We start from the raw sequence: 27,467 nt of genomic DNA, 5'->3' as shown, positions 1-27,467 counted from the left end.
TTCCCTGATTACGGATAATTATTTTGATTTCTTTAGTGGTGTTAATTGTCAAGTCTTAGGGGGAGGACATCTTATTAATTAAAATGAAACGATAATATATAGGCAGTACTTATTTATCTTGATTTAACTTATTCTCGAGAGATTCCTCAGTCGTGGACACCAGATATGTAGGAATATTTCATTACAAACTTTCAGATTTCTTAAAGTCTCTGGTGAAAGTTCATTTTTGGAATATTTTTTTAAAACAAGTACCTATATCGTTTCGTATCAATGTCTAAATTCAATGTCTTCATAAAATTTTATTAGTTCATTTTGTACTTTTTCAGTTATCAATGTTAAGTATAAACTGCTAAATATGGTACCTACACAATATAGATACATGCTTATTATTTTTAGGTAAATTACATTTTATATTTCAATAGATACATTTTAGTACTTTCGTAATAATAGTCTAAAGATACTATATGATTTATTTAATGCATTCAATTTTCATGTCATTTAATTCATTATCTTCGTGACAAAAGTTTCATTTCCTTTATGTATACAATTAAGAGCATCAGCAAGTATTTTAGTTACCCTCATTTTTTGTGTAAATCAAATTAAGTATTCTGATTTCTTTAAATGTGTACCTACCTACGTATTTACTGAAAACGTGTTGAAGTTTTGTTTTTAATGCTGAGTATTTTATATTTCCATACTTACGCGTTATACTAAACTTACGCAGTCTGGTTCTACCATTGCGCGTAGATTCGATTAGTCGTCGTACCAATAATGAGTTCGTGGTTAAATAAAACACAGATGAAAAAATTATAAGAATATATTTTAATAAATGAGCTCAACTTTGTTACAGCAATGAAATATAAGCTAAATGATAATAATTTTAATTATGTTAACTTTCAATTTTATCTGTACCTGTAGGTAGATGAACATGATAGATTTATATACTTAAGTAACGGGAAATTTAAACGAGATTATATTTTATTCGTATGTAGTATTTGGTTTTATTATCTTTCTCAATAATGTCTATCTTACACAGGTGAGGTGGCCCAGTGATCCGTAACGCCATTATATTTACTAGCCATAACTACACATTTGAGCGATGGTATTACCTTAAAATTAACTTAGTTTTTCATCCGTATGTACATATTTTGTAATTTTTCCTAATGACTATTTTCCGAGCGACTTGTTTGTTTTGTGGGAGAACTTATACTAAATTGTTTTTGTTGGCGTACAAGTGTTTCCAGAAAGCCATTCGTTCCATGTACGGGGAAGGATCCTGCTTCATTACCATTTTTGTAGTTATTTCTAAATAATCCATTGGTTTATTTGCTTCTAATGGTGTCCATGTCACGGGCAAGAGTGCAGTCTTCGCAGGCGTTGGATTCCTGCAAAATGAGCAAACATGAAATATAAAGACTTGGAAAAACCAACTATTTATACCGATAAAAATAAATGTAAAATAATTCTTAAAGCGCTCCAATTATTTCAGTAATGTTGTCAACACCCACATATCTTCATAGAAGAAAGCAATTATAGTCTGTCACTGTCTATTATAATTAGCCATAAGTTATGAAAGAATAAAATTAAAGCAGCTTCAGGCCACGCGTTTGAAGCTCATCGTTTTCAATCCGTTGAGCCGCAATAACATTCAACCCGTCGTCTGGAATCAACTTTAAACTTTATAATTTTTTCGTGAACCTCATCTCAAACACGACATTAGATAAAGTTTCAACGGTCATTTAATTCTTACCCATATTTCATAAAGTTGGATACCAATGCGACCAATCGCCGTGAGACTTGTTCTGTTTCGTTGTTGAGAGGGTAGCCGTCGAAAAGCGCCACTCTGAACAGATATCCCAGTTCGTCCGCATGCGGCACTCCTTCCACTCCGATACTTACGTATTTTCTGAATAGTCCAAGGAACCCGTCGTACGCCATCTGCCAGAAGTAGATTGGTCCGTCGGATTGTTGCACTCGGATATTGATAGACTTGAATAGCCCGTATAAAAGTATATTGTCTCCGAGCATGTCTATACAATTCTTGGCAGTGGCGTTACTTATTCGTTCACCGTTGAAGTAGAACTGCCTCACTTTATTAATGAGTGCCTTTAAATTTTGTGGACGGTCCATAGCGTTCACCAAGTCGGGGGGTAGTAAATATGGGATCGTATTATCGAGTGTATTCAAAAACTCGGAATCGACCGATATGGTTCTCACGAATTCTGATCCCTCCATTGTAGCGAATCCGATCATGCTAGGTACTCTTAAAAAGTCGCCTGAAAGAAGTATATTCTCTGGGTGGTCATGCAGAAACACCTCCTCGCCGGGCAGAGGTTCCTCGATTGTAGGCGAAAACGGTCGGTTGACTCCCAACGGAAGTAAGTCGAAGCCCAATCTCTGCGAAGCTTCGACGATTTCCTCCACGTTCGTTTCTTTCAAATGATCGACAAGTTTTTTCACGTCGTTGGTGTGAAAATCTAAATATGCCCCAAGCCTCAAAGCATACTTTATAGGATCGTTATCGTAAAACAAGTAATTCAGAGCCGAGCCACTCTGCATAACGAATTTTGAAAACAGGCCTTTTGACATTTTAGATAATGTTAAATATTCTACAGCTGTTGCCCCACTACTGCTTCCAAATAGGGTGACTTTGGATGCATCTCCTCCGAACATGTGAATGTTTCTTTGAATCCAAGTGAGAGCAGCGATCATATCTTTCATGCCAGCGTTGCCTGGCGCGTCAGCTGTTCGCGTCGACAAAAATCCTAATGCTCCCAATCTGTAATTTATCATTACGACTATTATATCTTCAGCGATAAATCTCTCCGGCCCAAAGAAGAATCTGGTGGTCGTCAGTAGGTTGAATCCTCCGCCGTGAAAAATGACCATGACAGGTAAACCGGTGCTGTTAATAGAAGGCGTGTGGACGTTGAGATAGAGACAGTCTTCCTGGCCATAATAGCCCCCCATTGGTTCGAAAAATTGCGCGCAGGGCGGCAATTCATGCGTCGTGTTCTTAATTCCCGTCCATGGCTTGGGAGGTTTTGGTGCCTGAAAAAAGCCACGCATAATATTGTCAAATAATTATTTTTAGTTACGTATTTGTAATAATCCCACTTGCTTACTTGGTATTACACCAGAATATTTGAACCGACACTCGAATTTAATATTTAAAGAAGTTTCTGTTGAAAACATTTTTTGTTATGAACTGGTATCAGAATTACCGGATTTATTCTGTTTCAAACTTGCCATGATTGTCTTTTCCGAATAGTATACTGTCTGAACAGTGAATAATATGTAATGAGTATATACTCATTATATATATACTCTATATATACTCACATGGTCGTAAAGGATAAAAAGTGTCTCATTCACACCAAAAAATGGTAAAATGAAATGAAATAAAATAAATTTCTATCCAAAGCCATATTTAAATCATTGAATCGATAGGGGTATTTTGATTTCAGAATAAGTTAAAAAATAGTCAATATTAAAATCTAAATCTAAAACAATACTAAACAGATCGCAAATACAACATCGACAATAGATGAGAGCGACTTATTTGTTCATTGCATCAGTGTCAACTAAACATGTATAATATCTACAATAAAATTCTATACTCATCATAAAATCGAAGTGTGTCTTCATTTCGAAATAATATTTGCATTTCATCAGCGTTGTTTTGATTATTTACTTTACACCCTTGCAAAAATATGTATTTTTTATTTGTACATGTGTTCCGTTATAACTCCAAAGCTACTTGACCAATATTGGTGAAATTTGCACATCGCTTACACAAATTAAGTAGAGTTCATCTTGATGATATCTCAATAGGTTTCACAGTTTCTTGATAAAATTTGTCGAAAATAACACACTAGGCAAGTGTCCAGATATCAGCGGTGGTGAGGTGAGGTGCGGGTAGAAAGTTGTGCACCCATATCCAACCGTTGTATATCTCATTGATGAACTAATTGTATCTATTTTAGAATATTATATACTTATACTATACTCCACCCACGATGGCCGAGCGGGTATCGCATCGGCTTATAATGTCTTGGGTCCCAGGTTCAAATCCTGTGTCTGAAAAATACGCATATTCTTGGAGTTAGAGTATGGACCTAATAGGGTGTGGCTAACATCGATTTCTCGTAAAAAATCTGTTAATGCAATCCCCACTATGTGGAGCCCCACATGACCTTCATAGGATCGATCATAATCGAAAGATATATATACATATAGAGATTATACATTGTACTTGAAGTTACGCAAAACCACTGAATATATTTTGATGTTTGATGACTACAAAGATCTGGATAATCACTTGAGTAAAAAAAAAAAACTGTCATAAAAAAAAGGCGATCGAGCAAGGTTAAGATAGTAAGTATCCTTATATTGGGGGTATTGTCCCAATAAACCACTGATATCATGGATAATCAAAAAGTTTCTATCCGGTACCGCGGATTTTTTTTCTTAATATTCAAGTAATGTCGCGAAGTAAAATTATTGTGTGCTACAGTAGTTGTAATGTTATTGGTCACCATCCCAGCCTTCGTTTTTTTATATCTCTGAAAAGAAACTGTGTTATTACTGATTAGATATTAAACACATATATGGACCTGCCGCATCCGGATAATTTATCACTCAATAAATAGGTAATATCATAAAATATTCAAGAAATCACTTCAAAATTGCGGCATTAGGCTTCCAAAATAATAAAGTCAAAGGACTGATTAAAACAATCTATTTATTATCTCCCACCTGAAATCTTTCGGGCACCGACGCATAAGGAATCCCTTCGAACGAGTGATAGGTGAGGCCGTATTTGTTTGTCCGTTTGCCCAAGATGACGCCCTGGGCTGTGGAAACCATCGGCGGTGGTTCTCCGCTATCTCTTCCGTACACTGCTCCTATCATTATTCCTAGCCACGACGAGGTCAGATATGTCGAATATCTGTGCGATTCTTTCAATATATCAAAATCTCTGTACATGGTGTTATTATATACTTCCTCCGCAGTATAGATTATGGTTTTTCTCGTTGTTACATCGTTAATTTTTCTTTTGTTTTTAGAGTCTTTCGTATTTTCTTGTTTACTTGCTGTTGAAGCTTTACTATCTATTTCTTGTTTTACTTTGGAGTCGTCCAGTTTTACCTGTCTCTTCTTTATCATATTCTTTATTATGCTTTCAACATCTCTCACTGTTCTTGTTTTCTTTGTTATCATCTTCGTTCGTGTGTTCACATATTGCTGATTCGTATTAATTATTTTTTTCGTCGGAGATTTATTAATATCATCAAAGCTCGATTTCCTTCGGTCATCCTTTAAATCTGTTGACCCCTCTATCAAAACCTCTGTTAACCTCCCTTGGTCAGCTGTCGGTCCTCGGATAGTCTCTGTAGTTTTTCTCAAACTGTAGACTGGTGAATGCAAAAATAGCACCGTCAGGCAAAACAGAGCACAGGTGCATCTCATATTATTGTAATGGACTCGGCGGGTGACAAACTGACGCTAAATCTGACAAACATCTTTTTATCAATACATATTATACAGATTTTTTATTATAATAAGATGGATTTACAATCTTTTTTGCATCGATCGTATCATTGAATTACGTGTGCAACGCGGTTCACAACACGTTTCAATTTATAATATTCGTATATCTTAAATAACTGTGGTTTCAAAATAGTTTTTAAAATATATATTTAATAAAAATATTACTATTAATTACCTGTAGTACCTATGTATGTTTTCTTCTATTTTGTTGGTTCTCTTTAAGCTGGGCTTGGGTGAACAACTTTTCAAATTATTTGGATTTAACCCTATCATAGTATGAACACAGTAAAATACCTCAAATTAGAAATTGCAATAATTTTATACCTACCTGCACATTAATTTGTTATTTATCTAGTACATATAATAAAATGAAACATTACCTGACTAGCTGCGCAGAACAACTCCACACGGGAACAATTAATATGGTGTCATATTTGTACACATATCTTTGGCATGTGTGTTAATTTTCATCCATATTGGATGCGTAGTTTGTTATTGAAAGAGATGGCCGTATAACATTGAGATCAAAAAATGACATGTTGTTCGTGGAGCATTGCAGACCGTAATGTACCAATTTTATTATATTCAATAAGAACAGTAATTTGATATTTATTGGTATCAAATATCTGATAACACGCTGTCATTATTATCGTATATTTGATATGTACGACCTGATACTTACGAGCTCCTACTTGCTAACCTACTTTTGAATCATTTAGATTTTGATATAACTATATACGATATGATTGTATTTCTAATTTATTTACTTACCTATTTTCTTCTATCTGTTTTATTTAGACATGAATTTTATCTCGATATAATAGCTCACGTTAAACTGTGATGCGGCCAACTGCATACGTACAATTTTCCGGATACGGTTGACATGGAAATAAGTATGACTCATGTTGCTAAAAAACACGTCAAATTCGATAGAATGACAACGCCAATAAATTATAACCACATTATCCACTATAAATTCTTACTATGAGGCTCTACTGTTAATGAAGTATATTATTTACGTCATTTGCATTAATCAATCTGAAAAAAAACGACCAGAATTAGGGAAAACAGCTCTTGAAAACTCTACCACGATAATACATCAGCTCACATTTCACTACTTTTTCGTGAAAGTTTATCGAAAACCTACTATAGTATTGCTTTAACCCTCGTATTCGTCGAACATGGCCCCCTGCTTCATATTCACAAAGATGAAGAAAACTATAAAAGCGTAACGTTTTGCGATTATAGAGGTGATAAACTGATACAGGCAAAATCACTGAATGGCTACAAGGTCAAGGCTATAACAAAAATTGAAACCCATTGAGAAGTGTTCAAAGGATTGAATAAAAACGCTAGCACAAGTTTGCTATATCCAATAAGGCTTGCTTTGTAGAGTATCATAATATCAATATTGAAGAATACATAAATATATTTTGAAATCGAAATCCTGAAACTTGTTGGTCAAACCGTATAGGTATGCGTTTTCAATTTTGTTAAAAACATTTTGTTATATTTGGTCATTGTGTAAGCACACGATTTTCGATTAAGGGGGACATGCTCGTCGAGGGTCAAAATTGGGTTTTTATTGTATTTTCAAACCATGATACTAGACACTCCTTAAACGTTGTAGATAATCTATTTATATAATTTTGAAGCCTTATTATCCTTTATAGTTATTTTAAACATTTGATGACTGCATAAAGTATTTTTGTTACATAAAATAGTATTCTTTTAAACCTCTCGCTCTAATGTTTTAGAATATAGTCATATTTCGGTACATAACTGTGCAGTGGTGTTAAGATTTTTTACATTTATTAATTTTTAAACGCATTTATGAAACCATTAGTATAATTTATTATGAGATAATTTTTGTATAATATTCACGATAAAAAATTATATTGATAATCTCTGTGATCCCAAATTTGACAAGAATTAGGCATTTTATTATTTAAAAAATCGGCAAGATTAACACATTTGAAGATGATTCTAAAGATACTTATTATAAGCTATGTCTTTGGCCATTCAAGTGTGATAAACATTTTATGAATAATGATTGCTTTATAATAATTATTGACCTAAGAATAAGGTAGTGTTTTTTTGAAATACGACATTTCTTTTGTCATTCCCTAGTGATCAAGCTACAACATACGGCCGTAGCCATAAATTGACAAACTATAATTTAACTAGGGAGTAAAATTATGTTAACGCGCGTGTTTGAACATTCATGGTAAGTTCAATTATTGTATCCCAACACAATATACATGTAAAGAACAAACATAACTGCGCGCACGATGGAGACTAAACATTCATCGGTAAGTTCAATTATTGTATCCCAACACAATATACATGTAAAGAACAAACATAACTGCGCGCACGATGGAGACTAAACTAAAGCAAAAGTGGTACTGATTCGTGTCGTGGCACCAGCGGTACTGGTGGTCTACCACTCCCACGCACCATCTGGAACATTGGGCCCATTGACCATAAAGTCTAGTTTGTAACCCCAAACTGTTTATTTGTAAGATCTTAAGTTTAAAATGGTAGTTCTTCTCATTAAAGTTTGATTTTTACTAACGCGTGTTTTCGAATACATATATACTGTTTTCAACAGCAAATATCTCATAAACGGTCAGAGATAGAAAAAAATAAATGATGTAAAAATCTTAGGAAATTTAATAAGCTTTAAAATTGTATATCACAATATTTTTGCTATGACCGACCGTTTTTGAGATATAAGCGAAAAACCAAAAAAAATCACAAAATTTTGCGGTTTTTTTCCCGCCAAAAGTTGTGCCGAAGTCATCCGAATTGAGAAACTCGTTTTTTTCTTACTCATTATCATAATATACAAGTAGGAAAAAAAATCTTCTACCCCACCTTTTGCAACCATAACGTATTTTTCGGTCTAATTTGACTGGACTACTATCGAATACTGGAAAATATTTAGTTGTAGTTCCCATTGCCATAGTGTGAAACATGTTATGTTTATTTAAATTTTTAAAGGACATTCTATGTAAGTACATTTAAACACCGGCCTGTTGACGTTTTTAACCGTCAACCCATAAAAAAACACATTAAATTGGTGGACGAATCCAATATCCTAAGGAGTCTTTTGCCCAAATGATTCTTAGTATGGATTTCTACAATTTGTCAGTTGTTTTTTTTCTGCCAGCTCAGGTGCGATGGTAATTATTGTAATTCAAATAATCATCTTGCCAATATTATAACGCGACGTGCGGCCACGTAAAACAAATTCAAATTCGCACATTGCAATTAAAAAGGTCGCATTACAAAACTGATGGTTTTTTTTATTGCAGGTAAGTAATGGTAAACCATTTTTATAAAATGCGTGTAGAATATGTTTTTTCATAATTAAATATCGAATAGCTTACTATAAATACAAATATTGAAAGATTTTGTCCGCTGACCCGTTTTATGTTATAAATGTATCATATTGATACATATTAGTATTACCAAGCAACAATACCGTACCTACATATCGATAAAAAAAGTCATAGAGTTGTTTATTTCTTTAGATATTTAAGTATTTTGAGGATGCTTTGCCCAAACTGGTATATTTGATTATAAACTATTGACATTGAAGAATTTCTTCAAATCGATTGTAAGAAATTTCTTCTTCAAAATACCAGTGGCGTACATCTGTAGATTCGAGACATCCCTGGAAATATTCGTTTGAAAAATTATAATACCTACTATTATAATATTATGTATTGCGTAAGCCGTAATTGCATTCTTCTAAAGGTTTTGCAATATAATATTGCTTCAGATTTTCACTTAGTGATTGTATTACGTTAATATTTATTGTTGTTTAATTTAATAAAACGCATTTTTTGTAGTACTTATTCCACTTTTAATCAATAAATTAGGACCGGTTTCGTTCGCATCAGAGGGAAATTTTCAACTGAACAAGGGAAGATTCAGTTGAAAATGTCCCTCTGAGGCGGACGAAACCGGTCCTAATTTATTGATTAAAAGTGGAATAAGTACAACAAAATAAAATGGAGCCATTGTCGAAAAATAGCCAATCAAGACTCGTAACTGGACAAAATCTGACATTCGAATGAAATTTTCAAAATGGCGTCCGTAGTTCCATTTTTGGCCATTCTACAGGTAAGTTTGTAGGTGTGTAACGTTAAAAAAAGTCCCGCCGTCCCATTTAATACATTGTACGGTAAAGGCGCGCCGATTAGGTGGCCATTCGACATAATTAGCATTATATTTAAATGTTGTAATTAAAAAGTAATTATCTGATATATGATTATATTATGTATTTGATTTAAATACTTACATATTATAAAGTGTAAAAAACTATTCATCACATAAAACGACTGGTACCTAGATACATATTTCATGAAAACACTTTATATGTACTTTCGTACTTTTTCCACATTTATTTCAGAATTTTGATATTTAACCGATTTTATCGTAATGGACATTTTCAATTGAATAACAGTACAAAATATAGGTAGGTACATATTATTGCATAAAAAGTCAATTAAGTATAGATAACGTGGGAGTCGATTGTTTACTTGAACTAGCTTGTTGGTGATATTTGTCCTTATTTATTAAATGACTGATTTATATACATTATACATTATGAAATAGCGTAACTTCATCACTGAAAAATTTTCTGTGTTAAAAATTCACCCACCTCAGATATTAAAAAAGGTTCCCTACCAATGACAATTTTTGAATATGATTTTATTGTTTTCATTGCATGATAAATACAAAAAGTCCACAACTTAAATATGAATTATTTTCCATACGATAGTATGTATCATCATCAGCTGTAGTATATACCAATATTGTATATAAATTTATGTTTACATTTTAGATTTAATAGTGCAGCCATCAATACCGTGGATTTACAAGAATAAAATTACAAAGCAAAGGATAATCTTAAAAAAATAACAATGCAATGTGCTTTTAAAACAATATGAACAGCAGGTTTACATAGGTCGTGAGTGCATTTGCTAGTCACGCAGCCTTCGCTATCGAGGCTTGATAATTATATATTATATACTTACACAATATTATACATGTGCCATATTATAATATTTAGGAATATTATATTTCATCCATTATTGTTATTCTTAAGTTAATAAGTCAAAAGAATAATATCAACTAAGATTTAATAACAATACTTAAACAAAAATGCAAAATGTACAATAACCGTGTTGTGTGTCTTGGTGGTCACCACAAAAACATGTTTTAAGGTAAGGTGCATTGGGGTAATTCCGACAGGAATTTCTATGAGATGAGTAGAGGTTATATATTTCGGTTAATTATTCAAAGTGTTTTATATTTACTGCCATTATTGTTTTACCTCTGTGTACTTAAAGAAAGTGTGTATTATAAATATATAATAGATTCTGGAATATATAGTTGGGTTCTTTAAATTGAGAATTTGAAATATTGAGTCACTTTTTTTGGCATTGGGGAAATTACGAACTATCTTGGGGTAATTCCGAAATTATTCAAAAGTTGATTTTATTGCACTTTGACCGAAGGTTTACCTTTCTTTTTCGACCGTAATTACTCCTAACACAAAATTTCATCAATTTTGTTAATATTATCCATAATCCCTAATTTTTGATACTATTAGTTCGGAATTACCCCAAAAAAAGATAGTGGTTCTCAACATTTCAGTTAAGTACTTAGCATTATAGGGATTGTGGAACGGGATGAAAAAGGGTAGGTTTATTCCCGGTTGTCACTACCAGTTTTGTTCCCACCGGTGACAAATATTGAGAAAAAATATCCCAATATGACACAAGTACCTACCACCGTACTTCAATAAAATAAAGACGAGGATAATCAAAGAAAGTGATAATTTTAAAAATCAATTTTTATTTGAGTCTACATTTTTATTTGACTACCTTGATAGAACAATATTTTTTATAAAGATATCTTTTGTTTACTTACTGCTTTTTGCATAGCAAAATAAACTGTCTTCATACCCATAGAATTAAATTAGTCAACATTAAAAATGTTAAATTAAAGTCGGAACTTGTCTTTTTAATCATTTTCATCTACTTTTATGGCATAAACTTATAATTTATTCCTGCTTTGATTTTCCTCGTCTTTATTTTATTGATTTTTAGGTGGTAGGTACTTGTGTCATATTGGGATATTTTTTCTCATTATTTGTCACCGGTGAGAACAAAACTGATAGTGACAACCGGGAATAAACCTGCTCTGCTCCATCCCGTTCCTCAATCCCTATAATCCTAAGTACTTAACTGAAATGTTGAGAACCACTATCTTTTTATGGGGTAATTCCGAACTAATAATTCCTGTCGGAATTACCCCAATGCACCTTACTTAATTGTATCGGATGATTTATGATGATGAACTGTTTTGTTTTTCGAAGTAAACGAGTTGCTCGAGGTGGATTATTGTTATATTATGACGTCGATTATCCGCCAAAATCCATTTTAATTGAGAAAATAATCTTTCTACTTCAACTGAGTGACCGGAGAGTATTTTAACTTTTCGAACAGTTTTATTGCGTTTATATTGTCGTCATCAGTACAGTTAATTTCTTCGTATTTTAAAGTGTTAAAAAGTACCATATATACCTTCTAGAGAGGAAAACGTGGTATAATGGTCCCTATATCTAACGGGTACGAGTGGCAAAAATATTAATCAATAAATTCTAGTTGATTTATGTTTTGTACTAGGTATTCTGTTTGAGTCATTTTTTACGACCTGGCTTTTGCCTTTTGGCTTCTTCGTGCACTATGCGCACTCACCGATCGTAAATGCACACTGACATCGAAAAATGCTAATTTTCGTTTATATATTAATTTAATATAGGTAATAAAAGAATGTGAAAACATTCTTGCCTATTAGTAAAGAATCAAGTAAAAAACAAATTTTGATTATCTGAAGTGTTTATGAAAATCCGTAATGAATATCTTACATACTAATACATTCAATAGGTAAGCCTGTTAAAACGTCATTACTCGTAAACAATGGAACCAGCTAATGTGAAATATCACGAAATATACATACTCACTAAATAAAAAACAAATAAACAATTTTAAGCTATAATCCATAATCATCAAAACTGAAGTGATGTCGGATTTTAAGAAAATACGTAGATCAGTTAACAAACGCGCAGGCTAAGTTTTTTTTTGTTTTTTCTACCATATTACTATAACATCAAATTATAGTTTCATGTGTGAACTCCCAGATTGGACAGCAATGAATTATTAAGGAAGGTCAACTTGTTGTTAAAAAATGGTAGGCACTGCAACTGTGTTATACCTATTTATATCTAATATTTCTTGATAACATAATTTATTATCAACGGTATTAGGTACTATATAAATTATACACAATGTATCAATGTCGACTATTTATGATTGTATCATTTTGATAACTTCCGAAATAAATAGTTAAGTAGGTATATCGGCTTTATATTGTATATCGGGTTTATATTCTATTGATACCTCCACTTTCTACGTGTATAGAGGACCCCTTTAGGGTAAAGTACGAGCGAAGCTATGGATGCCACATTCATGTTTCTTATAGTCCGCTAAGCCAAATGTCCGTCTATCGCCGCTCCTTCAAATAAAGTGCTCGTAATTTTATTAATTAACAAAACGAAACATAATAAGTACGTATCTAAAGGATACCTAGAGAAATAATTTTTGTTTTTAAAACGATACCGTAACGCGAAAAGGGTAAGTTAGGTAGGTATAAAGTTTCGACGGCGCGGAAATGTAATTTTTAATCTTTACAAAATTTTGAATCGTACTTAGGTAAACCTTGGGTCGTTATTAAGGGGACGCTCTACAGAATTGCCCTTGAGAATTGAAAATATGCTTTTTTTACATGTGGTCCGGAATTGTTGCTCTACTGGTAATATTCAAAGGTCGCCGACAATGCTTTGGTCTAAAGTAAATAATGTTATCTTAATTAAATTTAAATCATAAACACTGTCGAAGTGAATAAAGAATGGGGTGACCAAAAAATGATATCTTCTAATATACGTAAATGTTACTAAATTCAATTTGTTAATCAGCTGTTTGGTGGCAAGTAATTGCAACCAATATGATGGATAGCCATGATATAAACTTAATAATATATTAATAACGTTTTAACCTGAAATTGTCCGAGAACTAAACATACGAAGGATGTTGAAATACATATCTACCTACATTTTATTTCATGTGCAATTAAAAAAACATTATTAATGAATAGTATTTATTTTGAATGTGCAAGACCTATTACATAATTATTAAAAAAATAGGTACATATTGTTTAATTCTAATGCATATTTTAAAAAAAACGTGGAATATAGTTTATTATAAAAAGAACGTGACTTTTTATTACTTACCCGATTGGTTTAAATTTAGTCTGACACTTTTACAAACAAGTAACTTTTAGTTGGTAGGTACAATAATTATTGTATTTTGTTGGTAAGTAAAGCCAATGCAAGAAATAATTTATACTTATAAAAAATGATTATTAACGTGGTCACCCACAGATTATTTTTTTATTCAAAGCTAGCGGATCGCTGAGAACAAGACAAAGGTGCCGACAGTATCGAATCACCCAGGGCTGTCGAAGACGTCTTACTTGTTTGTATGATAAATTGTTTTTGATTGTGTGCAATTTGGCGGAAAAATATAATATATATGAGGGTGGAAGTAGTCCGCAGACAGTGCAATGTGTAGATAGCAGTTAAAACCTAAAAATTACAACATTTTAATAATTCAATATTTTTAATAATCAGCCAAACACTGCCGTGAGAACGGACATATGATCACCTCCCGCCGGCTGAAGAAATGCTTAAGTGCCGGGTGTCAGTTGTCCATCACAGGAATGAACGAGTAAACAGTGCATTCCTGTCATTGTGTCGTGTGAAATCCATTGTTGGACTGATAACGTTTGTACCTTAATCAAATTTCGCAGACAAAATCCCAGGAATCTATCCGCAATGTGGGAACAAAACAATAAATTTACCCACGCTGTGGATAGCATTTCCTTTGTCTACTTTCAATATAAAAACAGACGTGGCAATCCAACAAGAACTCAGTACCTTAAATTCGCTCGTCTTAATAACACGCCGCTCGCTTCAACGTTAAAATAACTTTTATCACAAACACTATCGTCGTAATCTAATTTATAAACTTTGTATTATTCAAGCTGTAAATTGAATCTGTAATTTGTGTTAAGGGATAATAAATTTGGGGAATTACTTTTATACGCATCAAAACCTTCTGATTTTATTCATCACCTACCCCTCATCACACCATCCCTTGCAACAGTGGTGACCCGTAAAGTAAAATTCAATTCATTCATTTTCATTTTACAGACTTCGTTTAATTTTTTTATTAACTACTATTTTACTGTGTTTGTGAGAGAATTATTTTTTCGTTGGAGCTCGTTTTCCCGCGCAGTTTTCAACATCCGTTTTCCCGCGTTAATTTTCTTAAATTCACTTGCCTTGTCAAGATGCCCAATGGACAGTTCTCCAGCGGGTATGGCAGCAATGCCGGAGGAGAAACGACAACACCAGCACCAGCCCAGCAGACCACACCTCAGATCAGCCGCGTGGCAGTGAGGATCCCACCATTCTGTCCAGAAGACCCGGAAATGTGGTTCTGCATGGTGGAGCGAAGCTTCGAAGCAGCTGGCGTCACGACTGACGCGACCAAATTTGGATACATCCTGGGAGCTTTGGAATCTCGTTACGCTTCAGAGGTTCGAGACATCATCCTTAACCCACCTCGTGAAGGAGCCTACGAGCACCTCAGGACGGAGCTGACGAGAAGGCTGAGCTCTACCCAGGAGCAGAAGACCAGACGACTACTGGAGCACGAGGAAGTTGGTGATCGCAAACCATCACAGTTCTTGCGCCACCTACGTTCTCTCGCAGGAGCAGCCGTTACTGATGACATCCTACGCACGCTTTGGATGGGTCGCTTACCACATACCATGCAATTGGTACTGGCGACACAGAAGGACGCGGATCTCAACAAGGTTGCAGACCTAGCTGACGCCATGGCAGATTCCACATCAAAGGCATCCATTGCTGAAACCACGATGGAAGACCTGTGCGGCATCAGCAAGCTGGTGATCACCTTGCGGGAGGAAATCTCAACTCTTCGCGAGGAGCTCTCCAAAGAGCTCGCAAGAGGAAACCGACCATCAAGGCCACGTCACCAGTCACGATCAGCCAGCCAAAGGAGGAACCATTCCCGACCGCGAGACCAAAGCCACAGCAAACCTGGCATGTGTTGGTATCATCGTAGATTCGGCCAAGATGCGGAGAAGTGCGTCACACCATGCACCTTCAACAAGGGAAACGCCACGGGCAGTCGCTAAGCGCGGCCAGCGATTACAGCCCTACCTCCAGCCGCCTCTTCGTCACCGACCACGCCACGAAAATACAATTTCTTATCGACACCGGAGCGGACCTTTGCGTTTTCCCACGCACGAAAGTACAGGGGCGCCGACCAAAATCACAGTACGAACTTTCAGCAGCAAACGGATCTGTCATTGCTACGTATGGCAGTATCTCACTGACGCTGAATTTGGGGTTACGAAGAGAATTCACCTGGAAATTCGTGATTGCAGATGTCACCAAGCCCATTATTGGTGTTGACTTCCTAATCCATTTCGGATTATTAGTCGATGTCAAGAATCGCAGACTGTTGGATCAGACGACTCAACTTACAACCTCTGGACGCCACAGCAGCACTGAGATAGCAACTGTCAAAACTGTCGCAGGTAAATCCCTTTATCATGGATTACTGCAGCAGTTTCCGGATCTCACGCGCCCAGATGGAGCTGGTAGAGAAGTCATCCACAACACGAGACATCACATACGAACCACCGAAGGACCTTCTGTAGCTCAACGTCCTAGACGCCTAGCTCCCGACAAACTTCACATCGCCAAAAAGGAATTCGAAACCATGACCAGACTTGGAATAGCACGACCATCTGAAAGTTCTTGGGCGTCACCCCTCCACCTGGTGCCCAAATCTGAAGATCAATGGAGGCCATGTGGTGATTACCGCGGATTAAACGCTCGAACCGTACCTGACAGGTACCCCGTGCGTCATATCCAAGACTTCACACAAACATTGCGTGATAGGAAAGTTTTCTCCACGATCGACCTGGTGAGAGCATACAACCAAATCCCAGTGGCTGAAGAGGACATTCCGAAGACTGCCATCACAACACCCTTTGGATTATTCGAGTTTCCATTTATGTCTTTCGGCTTGAGGAATGCGGCCCAGACTTTTCAGCGCTTCATTGACGAGGTTCTGCAGGGTCTGGACTTCTGCTACGCCTACATAGACGACATCCTGGTAGCCTCCACAACAGAACAAGAGCATCTTCAACACCTGGAAATTTTGTTCAAACGCCTACAGGAGTACGGCCTGGTTGTCAACTCCACGAAGTGCCACTTCGGAGTAGAGGAAGTTAAATTCCTTGGCTACCTGGTTTCCAGCACCGGAACTCGACCACTTCCAGATCGTGTCAGCGCTATTCGCGAATACACCCGCCCAGACACTCAAAAAGGACTACGACGGTTCTTGGGAATTTTGAATTTCTATAGGAGATTCGTCCCCAAGGCCGCAGAAACGCAAGCTCCACTGAACTCACTCCTGCAAGGAAAAACTTCCAAGAAAGAACCTATCATCTGGACACCAGAAGCAATCAAGGCCTTCGAGGAATGCAAGAAGAGTTTGGCGGAAGCAACGCTATTGAAACATCCGAAAAGTGAGGGGACTCACTTAGCGATAATTAGTGACGCATCCGATACTTCCGTTGGCGCAGCACTTCAACAACGAGTTGACGATCAATGGGAACCGCTGGCATTCTTTTCAAAGAAGCTAAGTCCAGCGGAGAGAAAATATGGCGCTTACGACCGCGAGCTTTTAGCTATCTATCTAGCTGTCAAACATTTTCGACACATGATAGAAGCTCACACGTTCACCATATTTACCGACCACAAGCCCATTACGTTCGCATTCCAACAAAAATCGGACAAGTGCTCACCAAGACAATTCAGACACCTCGATTTCATCGGACAATTCACGACCGACATTCGTCACGTCGCTGGAAAAGACAACATCGTCGCTGATGCCTTGTCTAGGATAGAAGTCGTTGAAGACACACTGAATTATGCCAACCTCGCAGCCGACCAGGAAACTGACAACGAAATGAGTACATTTTTACGTGACGGATCGGTACTTCAGTTGAAACAAGTACTTATTCCCGACACAGACATAAAAGTATTCTGTGACTTGTCAACACCTATCGCAAGACCTTTCATAACCAAACCGCACCGACAAGCAGCTTTTAATCATATCCACAGACTTTCACATCCCGGAATTAATGCGACCGTCAAACTTGTCACACAACGATTTGTTTGGCCGTCGATTAAAACGGATTGTCGAAATTGGGCCCGCAACTGTCTTCAATGCCAGAAGAACAAGATCACACGTCACATATCAGCACCACTCGGAAACTTTGCACCTTCAGGACGATTTGAGCATGTCCACATCGACATCGTCATCCTTCCTATGTCTGAAGGCTGCAGATATTGCCTCACCTGCGTTGACAGATTCACGCGGTGGCCGGAAGCATTTCCGATTAAAGACCAAGAAGCGGAAACGATCGCCCGTACATTCTACAATGGTTGGATCGCCCGTTTTGGAACGCCTTTGAGAGTGACAACGGATCAAGGCAAACAATTTGAGTCGAACCTTTTCAGACAATTAAATCGTCTGACTGGTACGGCGAGGATTCACACGACAGCATATCACCCAGCCGCAAACGGTATGGTCGAAAGACTGCATCGTCAATTAAAAGCCGCTATGAAATGCCACGAGAATGAGAGATGGACTGAAACATTGCCGACAGTGTTAATGGGAATCAGAGCAGCTTGGAGAGAAGATTTAAAGACGACAGCAGCTGAGCTTGTGTACGGCGAACCCTTACGCCTACCAGGGGAATTTTTGTGCCATCAAACCAGCACAAACCAAGACCCAAGCAACTACGTCACGATCCTGAAAAAACATTTCCAACAACTGCAACCTGTGAAAAGCCAGCAACACGGCGAAAAACGCGTTTTCATTTTCAAAGACCTTAACAAATCGACACATGTCTTCTTACGCGATGATACAGTCAAAACTCCGCTAAGATCTCCATTTACCGGACCATATGAGGTCATCACGCGCAATACGCGAACATATGTCATTTGCAAGAGAGGAAAAAACGTCACCGTTTCTATCGACCGTTTAAAACCAGCGTACATTCTCAAGGAAAATAAAACAATGGAACAGCCTGAGAAAAATCCTGACACCGTGGGAGCTCGTGTTACCCGATACGGCAGAAGTGTCCATTTTCCAGACCGTCTCTAGGCCAGTGGAGCAAATATCGGTCAACAACATCAGGCACGAGCCGAACAATGCAATCGGGGTCGTGTTTCAAAACAGCACGCGGAGTTTCCGATTTCAAAACAGCAACGTTAGCGAAAGCAAGAACACACATCGACCTAGAATGTAGGTCAGTGGTGTACGCAATATTTAAAATGCAGGCATAAACAATTTATTCACAATAAATGCGGATAACTCAACTGGATTATTCAGTATTTTACCATCATCATCACCAAGAGACACCAGCATACGAAAATGGGTGCACAACAGACAAAGGAAGAGATCATCGTCGCACAGACTGCGTCGGGCGGAGCAATTGTCAACGACACGTCGACAGGCCAACTGTCGTGGGCAACGCTTGCCTTGATTATCGTCATCATTGCCGCAGTTTCCAGCTACCTGCTATGGACAAATTGCAAAAAGCACATCACCAAGAGAGTCATCAAGGACATGAGAGCAGACGTCCCGGGATGCAGACCACCGCAGCATCCACCGAGACAGATCTGATTGGACCTTCAAGCGACCACCTCTACCTACTTTCATCGCGATTTGCGTGCCGCATTTCGCTGGAAGGGGGGTATGAGGGTGGAAGTAGTCCGCAGACAGTGCAATGTGTAGATAGCAGTTAAAACCTAAAAATTACAACATTTTAATAATTCAATATTTTTAATAATCAGCCAAACACTGCCGTGAGAACGGACATATGATCACCTCCCGCCGGCTGAAGAAATGCTTAAGTGCCGGGTGTCAGTTGTCCATCACAGGAATGAACGAGTAAACAGTGCATTCCTGTCATTGTGTCGTGTGAAATCCATTGTTGGACTGATAACGTTTGTACCTTAATCAAATTTCGCAGACAAAATCCCAGGAATCTATCCGCAATGTGGGAACAAAACAATAAATTTACCCACGCTGTGGATAGCATTTCCTTTGTCTACTTTCAATATAAAAACAGACGTGGCAATCCAACAAGAACTCAGTACCTTAAATTCGCTCGTCTTAATAACACGCCGCTCGCTTCAACGTTAAAATAACTTTTATCACAAACACTATCGTCGTAATCTAATTTATAAACTTTGTATTATTCAAGCTGTAAATTGAATCTGTAATTTGTGTTAAGGGATAATAAATTTGGGGAATTACTTTTATACGCATCAAAACCTTCTGATTTTATTCATCACCTACCCCTCATCACACCATCCCTTGCAACATATACAGTTGCTTACCATTCGGTTATCCAATGAGCTGGGTTTTGTTTACTCTTCTACCGACATCCTACAGTTTTATTTTTTATCTTGCCCATCTCGCGTAAGGCTATCTGATATTATAAAAGTCACACAGTACAACAGTGTTTAAATCTAATATGTAATTGCACCGGTTTAATTAAAAACTATAACGAAATTAACATTTTAATGATTTACAGATTTTCCTATGTTATATCAACTTAATAGCAATTTTAATGAGACAAGATACATATTACGATATATCCAAAATACACATCATCAGATAATATGTGAAATATTTTGATAAGCAAAAAAATAACAACAATACAAAAATAACATAACATAATCAGCTAGTCTTTTCATAATTATTTTAGATGAATATTGTATGCCGTTTGACGCTTGGAAGTATGTAATTATTCCATCTGTACAGTAAGCTATTTTTAACTTTAAATTTGTAACTCTTTAAAACGTACGAGGGTGGGTCAATAATTCCTTAGAAAAAAGCATTAAAACAGTTTTTATTTTTGTATTTTTTTTTTATTTCTCAACATAATCTCCTTGGAGCTCAATACACTTGGTTAGACGTTTCTCAATATTTTTTAAACCGTCAGAAAAATAAGTTTTCGGAAGTTCCTCAAAATAAGCATTTGTCCGATCGATGACTTCTTCATTTGAAAAAAAACGTTGTCCACTTAGCCATTTTTTTAAGTTTGGGAAAAGGAAAAAGTCACTGGGGGCTAAATCTGGCGAATACGGTGGGTGGTCGACCAATTTGAACTTCAATTCTTCAATTTTAGCCATTGATCGTAAACATGTGTGAACACGGGCATTGTCCTGATGAAAGAGGATTTTTTTCCTGTTTAAATGAGGCCGTTTTTCTTCAATTTTGTTTTTTAGCTGGTCCAATAAAGATGCATAATAATCCCCTGTTATTTTTTTTCCTTTTTCCAAATAGTCAACGAAAATAGTTTCACGTGCATCCCAAAATACAGTAGCCATAACCTTACCAGCTGATTTTACGGTTTTCGCCTTCTTTGGACATGGTTTGCCTTCGCAATCCACTGCTTTGACTGTTCTTTCGTCTCGGGAGTATAGTGGTGTATCCATGTTTCATCTACAGTCACAAAGCGACGAAAAAATTCATCCGGATTGCGTTGCATGAGCGACAACAGGGCTTTAGAGGCCACCACCCTATTGCGTTTATTGTCGACTGTGAGCAAACGCGGCACCCATCTTGCAGAAATATTTTTCATGCCCAATTTGTCATGTAAAATAGAAATGACGCTACCTTTTGAGATCCCTGTAACCTCAATTATTTCACTCAACTTTAATCTTCGGTCACTTAACACCATATCGTGAATTTTATTGATCATTTCTGGTGTAGTCACCTCTACAGGACGTCCTGAGCGTGGTTCATCCTTTGTTGATGTACGACCACGTTTAAATTCATTTAACCAGTTATAAATAGTTGCAAGTGAAGGAGCAGATATGCCGTGAACTAAATCCAACTCATTTTTTATTTCCTTTGCTGTTAACCCTTTTATATTAAAATGTTTAATAACAGCTCTAAACTAAATATTCTCCATTTTCCACAAGCAATTTTTTTTTTAAATGTACGAGAAACACACAACAACCCGACCAATCTGATTGAAACTTCGCAGCATACTGAATCGGTAGTGCCGCTGCATGAAAACAAACCGCTTACAGTACTAGTCGCGCCACCTGTCGGCTTTTCTAAGGACTTATTGACCCACCCTCGTACCATTAGATTGATATTATTTTGACAGCCCTGTATTCCTTCGGCCGGCAGGTTACGTCGCTTACATGTTATGTTTGAAGGTAATAATAATAATAATAATAATAATAATGCTTATTCATTCGACCGAAAATTGTAATTAATAATTATTGCGTTTCTTAAAATAAATTCCCGATGGTTAGAGGTTTTTGAGGTTAGACTGAATTAAAATGACGTCCTTTCAACGCTGAGATTACTCTCTGAACTAACTATGAATGACCTTGTTGCTGTTCAGCTCACTCTTAAGGCAAGCGAAAGCAGGTTATTTTTTAAATAATATACCTGGGGAAGCGCAGGTAAATAAAACGCCAGGTGTAACCAAGGGGTACAAAACTTTACAAGTGAATTGTTTTAGTATGTTGCCCCCGTGGGAGGTATTGTTTTTATTTACATTTGGTTTTGATATATTTTGCAACTAACTAATAATTTAATGATTATTATAGATTACATTCTTTTCCATTCCGTTCCATAAATTATTAACGCATTTTTTAATTAAAAAATGTTGTAATATTCGAGTCCGTCCCAAAAAAAAGACTTCAGATAGCCGGTGTCTATAACATTACTATAAAAGACTTAAATATATTATTATGTTATGTAATTGAAACCCCAGTGCACAACTGAATTGCGATTTTTACTAAGTATTTAATATATTAATATTCGTTGAGTTATGTGCGTACCTACCAATCTATATAATGTATGATCACGACCTTCGCTGATTAACGGTGTTTTCGCTCTTGTAGTATTTTTCTCTGCCATTTTTATGACTGCACATCGATATCGATTGAGAGTTGACATTCCGCGCGATAAGATTATTTTTTAATAATGCACATCTCGATTCTTCAAATTATCACAGCTTTGCGAGGATATTGTGGAATTTTTGTCCGGTCCATCAATTTTTCAATTGGGGTTGAGAATAGGGAGTAGGAAAACGATAGTATTACTCCATACTGGTACCGTATACGCGAATACCCGCTGATTGAATAAACATATAACTTTCGCGCTCGATGATGGTTCTCTAATTAATATTATCTTGACAGGTGAATGAATGTCACGAGTTTGCCAAATTTCAAGAAATTGCTTTACATTTTGACTTTACACACAAATAGTATTTTTTTTGATTTTCTCAAATCATACCTAAAATGTTTGCTATTCAGATACATGTGGAATATATAGGTATCGCTATCGATATTATGTACTTATATTTTAGTTTTGGTAAAAAATTGTTTCTCTGAATCTGGTGGATATCTCTTTGATCTTTTTATAATTTTATCGTCATATTAATATTATTTACCCATTATCTAGCTATGTATCTAAATATTTCACTCCATTAAGATTTTATATAAAAATAGTATTAAAAAAATAATAACTATAATAGTATCAAATGTTCAAATCAAATTTATTTATTTTACATATAATGAACATAACAAATTATAAATTCAAAGCGTTCACGACATGACATAAAATAAGTGTTAATATTTTTTAAAAATAAAAATACAGAGAAAAAGTAATAAAATAAGTAACAAAATAAAAGTAGATGGAAGCACACAGAGTGAACTTTGATGGACCCTATCTTAAAAACTTATAAAACAACGTTCACCTAAATTCACACTCACGTAAGTGGAATATATCAATATCTGAAGCGATTTCATTAAACATGGTTACTGCCCTCCCAATTGGCATTACTAATGGCAGGTTAGTTCTGCACCGTGGGAGAACAAACAACGGATGCCCCCGATTCCCAAGGTAATTATCAGAGACACACAAGCCAACACCACCAAGAATGGCAGAGTTCACATTTACGCCGCGTATAAGTCTGAAAAAATATGTAGCTAAATAAAGATCCCTTCTAAATAGTATAGTGTTGGTTGCATTTTTATGGGCCTCACTAACAACATTTAGTTATTTAATAAGGAGCTGATTGTTGCTAATAAATGAACGTTACTTTTGAAATCATTCAAAACATACTCAATGGGTAATTTGACAAATATAAGTATATTTTTTCAATCTAAAATAAATGTTTAGTATTTTTGACATGGCAAATTACCTGAATAGTTCGTCTTTTCGACCCACATTTTTACGTGTGTCTATTTTTTTCTCTCTATTAATAATAGTATTTTTTTTTCATTTTGGTGCGTTCTTTTTATTGAAATGACAATAAATATATTTTTTTTCGTGAACCTTTGGAACTCACACTCACATTATTTTGTTTGGCTTTTAGCGAGGCCAAATTTCGGTTAGGTACCTATAGATAGCTATCAGGCGGCTACACTATATTGTTCACAAATGCAATAAAATATGGGTAGTATATACCTACCTACATATTTATCTTATATGGAATACTCTCACATGTGTTGTCAATTCAGTATGCCAGCTTGCCACCAAGACTGAGTTGTATTCGATTTCGAGATCCATAATAATTAACATTTGACATCAAATTACGATAGTATAATTTAAAAAAAAATATGTAAATGAATTGAATTGGTATTCGTATAGTAATGATATCTATATATTATATGTTCCATACTGCAGTAGCGAAGGCTGGAGGTAGGGTGTTAAGATCTGACATAAATAGGTAAGGTAAGGTATTTTGGCAGTATAAGTAATTTGGCAGTAGTTTTTGAAAAAAATACTGCTAAATAACCTATCGCTATATAGGCTTCAAAGACTCACTGATAGATGGAAAAATATCTAATAATATTAAAATAATTTACAGACGACGATTATCATACGCATCTTCGCTGGTACAAAACAGTAAAGCGTTTGTCTTGTTGAAACATACGTATTTTGTTGATTTCGAGGAGACCTGTTTTATTTAATTCACTGTTATGTCATGACTTTTACAACTGAAATCAATTTATACTAGTGCGATTAAGAAATAAACGTAGTTTTTTGTTGTGAAATTATTTTGAATGTAACATTTAGTGTTTTGCCGTGATTGCTTAGCTAATAGTGTGAAAATATTAACTTTTTAACTTCAAAATTATAAGTGCTCGTTATAATAATTTTTCAAAGGTAAAATTTTATCGATTTTATTTAATTTCTAAATAGTATAAAATACTTATATATGTATTACAACATATTTAATGATATTTCATCACAATTGAGTTAAATAAGACTATTGCCAAATCACCTATCATGTTTATACCACATACATTTGGTATTTTTTTTCAGCATAACAATTTTTTTTTTTGCCTAATTCTAATAAAATACTGAACTATTTGAAGAATGGTTGAGATTTTTCATACCCAGTATCTCTCAGATGTCAGAAAGAGAAGTATTACGTCATGGATTCAGTGTTCGTTTTGCTATGTTCCTTATCATGTACGCTGCCAAGACGAGTCCACAGAAGAATATATTTTCATGTGTGATAAGTGCAGTGGATGCATGAATCCGGATAATGATGAAAAGTAGTTATAAACGAAATAATATTTTAAATATTTGTATACTTGATCATAGTGCCAAATTACCTAACCGCTATTGCCAAATTAAATATCCTATTGCCAAATTACCTAGCCACTGATGATACATTAAGAAGTTTAATATTACGTTTAAACAAATAACTTTATCAATATTTTCTTCTATTCATACATTTTTAACATTATAATCTTTATGTCATTCCTTAAAAAGAATAAAACTTTTTATTTTTAAGTGTTCATTTTTTACATTTACTCAAAATACTGCCAAATTACCTTACCTTACCCTATTGTTTTCGTTGAACTAAGCTACTACAATGTGTAGATATTGTTTGTTAGTTTTTAAAATTCAATTAAACCCTGCCTAATTGAAGCCATAGTAGAAAATAGTCAAAAAATATTCGTTTATCTGTAAAATATTTATTATCGATTAAGGTTTCGTTTAGGCAGGGCTTCATGAATTTTAAAAAACTAACCAACACCTGTAATAATATGTATTCTTAATTACAGAAAACAAATAAGTATTAGTGAAAAAGTGTGCACATTTTTTTTCGGATCACCCATAGCATACCTAAACTATTACGGTCTGGTTTAGGCAGGGTTTAATTGATTTAATGAAAAAACTAACCGGCACCATCTGCAAATTGTGTTCTTAATTCAATTAAAACGAATAAGTGTGACTGACAAAGTTAATTTTTCACCATTTATGTCGAATCTAGAACGAACGAAATCTCGAATCTAGCTAGAACAGCCTACCTCCACCCCTCACTACTGTGATACTGCACATTTATAGATCTTCTTACTTCCCAGATATAAACGTCAATTGCTGGAGATAACTATTTCTTATGTCGATACAGTTTATACATTTCCTGAATGTGGTCATTCTACCGAAGTTGCAATGCATTGTTGATTATATTTATGCCTCAACTGTCAAATGTAAATCCAAATTATTATTTATTCGTCTTCTACAATATAGACTATCGGGTTTGTTGTATTCAGATTTTCACGAAGTGGAGTCCGCATCTACTTTTCCTCTTTATGAGTATGCCGCGAGGACGACTGCCAGCGGGTCTTCCGTACATCACGAAATGTGTGCCCTAGTTTAACCATTCTTTTCACGTCTTAATTCTAAAATATTATATCCTTATTTCCACAGCTCAACACATCTCTAACTTTGAAAAATTCTCAGTTCTGTCCATTTTGCTTATTATCACCTCCGAAGGGATCTGAGTATATCCCAGCTAATATTCACTATTACACTCCCTGCTTTGGTTGTGTTTCTGACCGCAGAATGAAGCTTCACAAAATGACGGGTACCTACTCTCTACCTACAATTTTCCATCATATACATATTATTTTACCTGTTTTTTTTTCCTAATTGGATAGCATGTGTGTATATTTTATATCCTTCATATAAATGTAAAAACGACAAAGTCTACATGTTTTAGTAAATAAATATACGAAGATGATTGCGAAATTATTTATTCCCAAATACTTTCATAAATAAGGAAAATGCTTGGTATTAAATATATACTTTAATATTTTACTGGTGTTTTCATTTTATTACTTCCATGCTACAGCTCAAAGTCTGGGTACAATTATAATGTCTAGCCTACCATATTTTCCGACGTTCATATATAATTGTCAAACTCAGATTTATTATTATATATTATGTAGATATATTTATATAGGTACCGAGGAGAGTGACTTTCCACATCGCTGAAATTATGTTTACTTATGCAAAAAGGAAACAAAAATAAATCTTCAAATGTTAAAAAGTTATTAATGCCATACCAATCGAAATTGGGTTTTCTTGAAAGTAGCGATTTTTGAGTTTCACCCCTTTTCTTTCGCTCACAAAATTATGCTTATTATGAGATTTCAATTATTCAATTCAATGAATGACGATTTTTTTTTACTAATTATGATTCCTTGTAATAATTTTATTATCGACCTTGGTATTTTTTTGATATCTCTCCTGTTCTAAATACTCGCCGGTGATAAGCCTAATATCGCCCTCCGCTAGGGGATGGTACGATAAGGATAATTGTTAAAA

At 35.4% G+C, this 27,467-nt stretch overlaps 2 protein-coding genes across 3 annotated transcripts in view; one reads left to right on the top strand and one right to left on the bottom strand.

Moving 5' to 3' along the window:
• PKD (serine/threonine-protein kinase D3) overlaps positions 1-27,467 on the top strand; it is a 133,812-nt gene that overhangs the window by 61,005 nt on the left and 45,340 nt on the right. The window lies entirely within an intron of this gene.
• Positions 1,105-4,321, bottom strand: LOC147071061 (juvenile hormone esterase-like). The gene is made up of 2 exons (XM_085947997.1): positions 1,751-4,321; positions 1,105-1,385 (listed from the first exon to the last, which is right to left on the bottom strand). Exons 1-2 carry the CDS (start codon positions 3,067-3,069, stop codon positions 1,205-1,207), a joined length of 1,500 nt encoding a protein of 499 aa, XP_085804123.1. The 5' UTR covers positions 3,070-4,321; the 3' UTR covers positions 1,105-1,204.

Source organism: Rhyacophila brunnea, unplaced genomic scaffold, assembly GCF_057557595.1.
Source record: "Rhyacophila brunnea isolate RB1 unplaced genomic scaffold, BYU_Rbru_1.0 scaffold_20, whole genome shotgun sequence".
In the NCBI taxonomy this organism is placed as follows: domain Eukaryota; kingdom Metazoa; phylum Arthropoda; class Insecta; order Trichoptera; family Rhyacophilidae; genus Rhyacophila; species Rhyacophila brunnea.
The sequence above is the reverse complement of the archived record's forward strand: the minus strand, read 5'-3'. Positions and strand labels throughout refer to the sequence as shown.

Excerpts from the sequence above, each read along its gene's own strand:
- LOC147071061 (XM_085947997.1), bottom strand. The coding sequence starts at position 3,069 with ATGCGTGGCTTTTTTCAGGCACCAAAACCTCCCAAGCCATGGACGGGA. Across the intron at positions 1,386-1,750 it reads TCCAACTTTATGAAATATGG|GAATCCAACGCCTGCGAAGA; the intron begins GTAAGAATTAAA and ends CTCATTTTGCAG.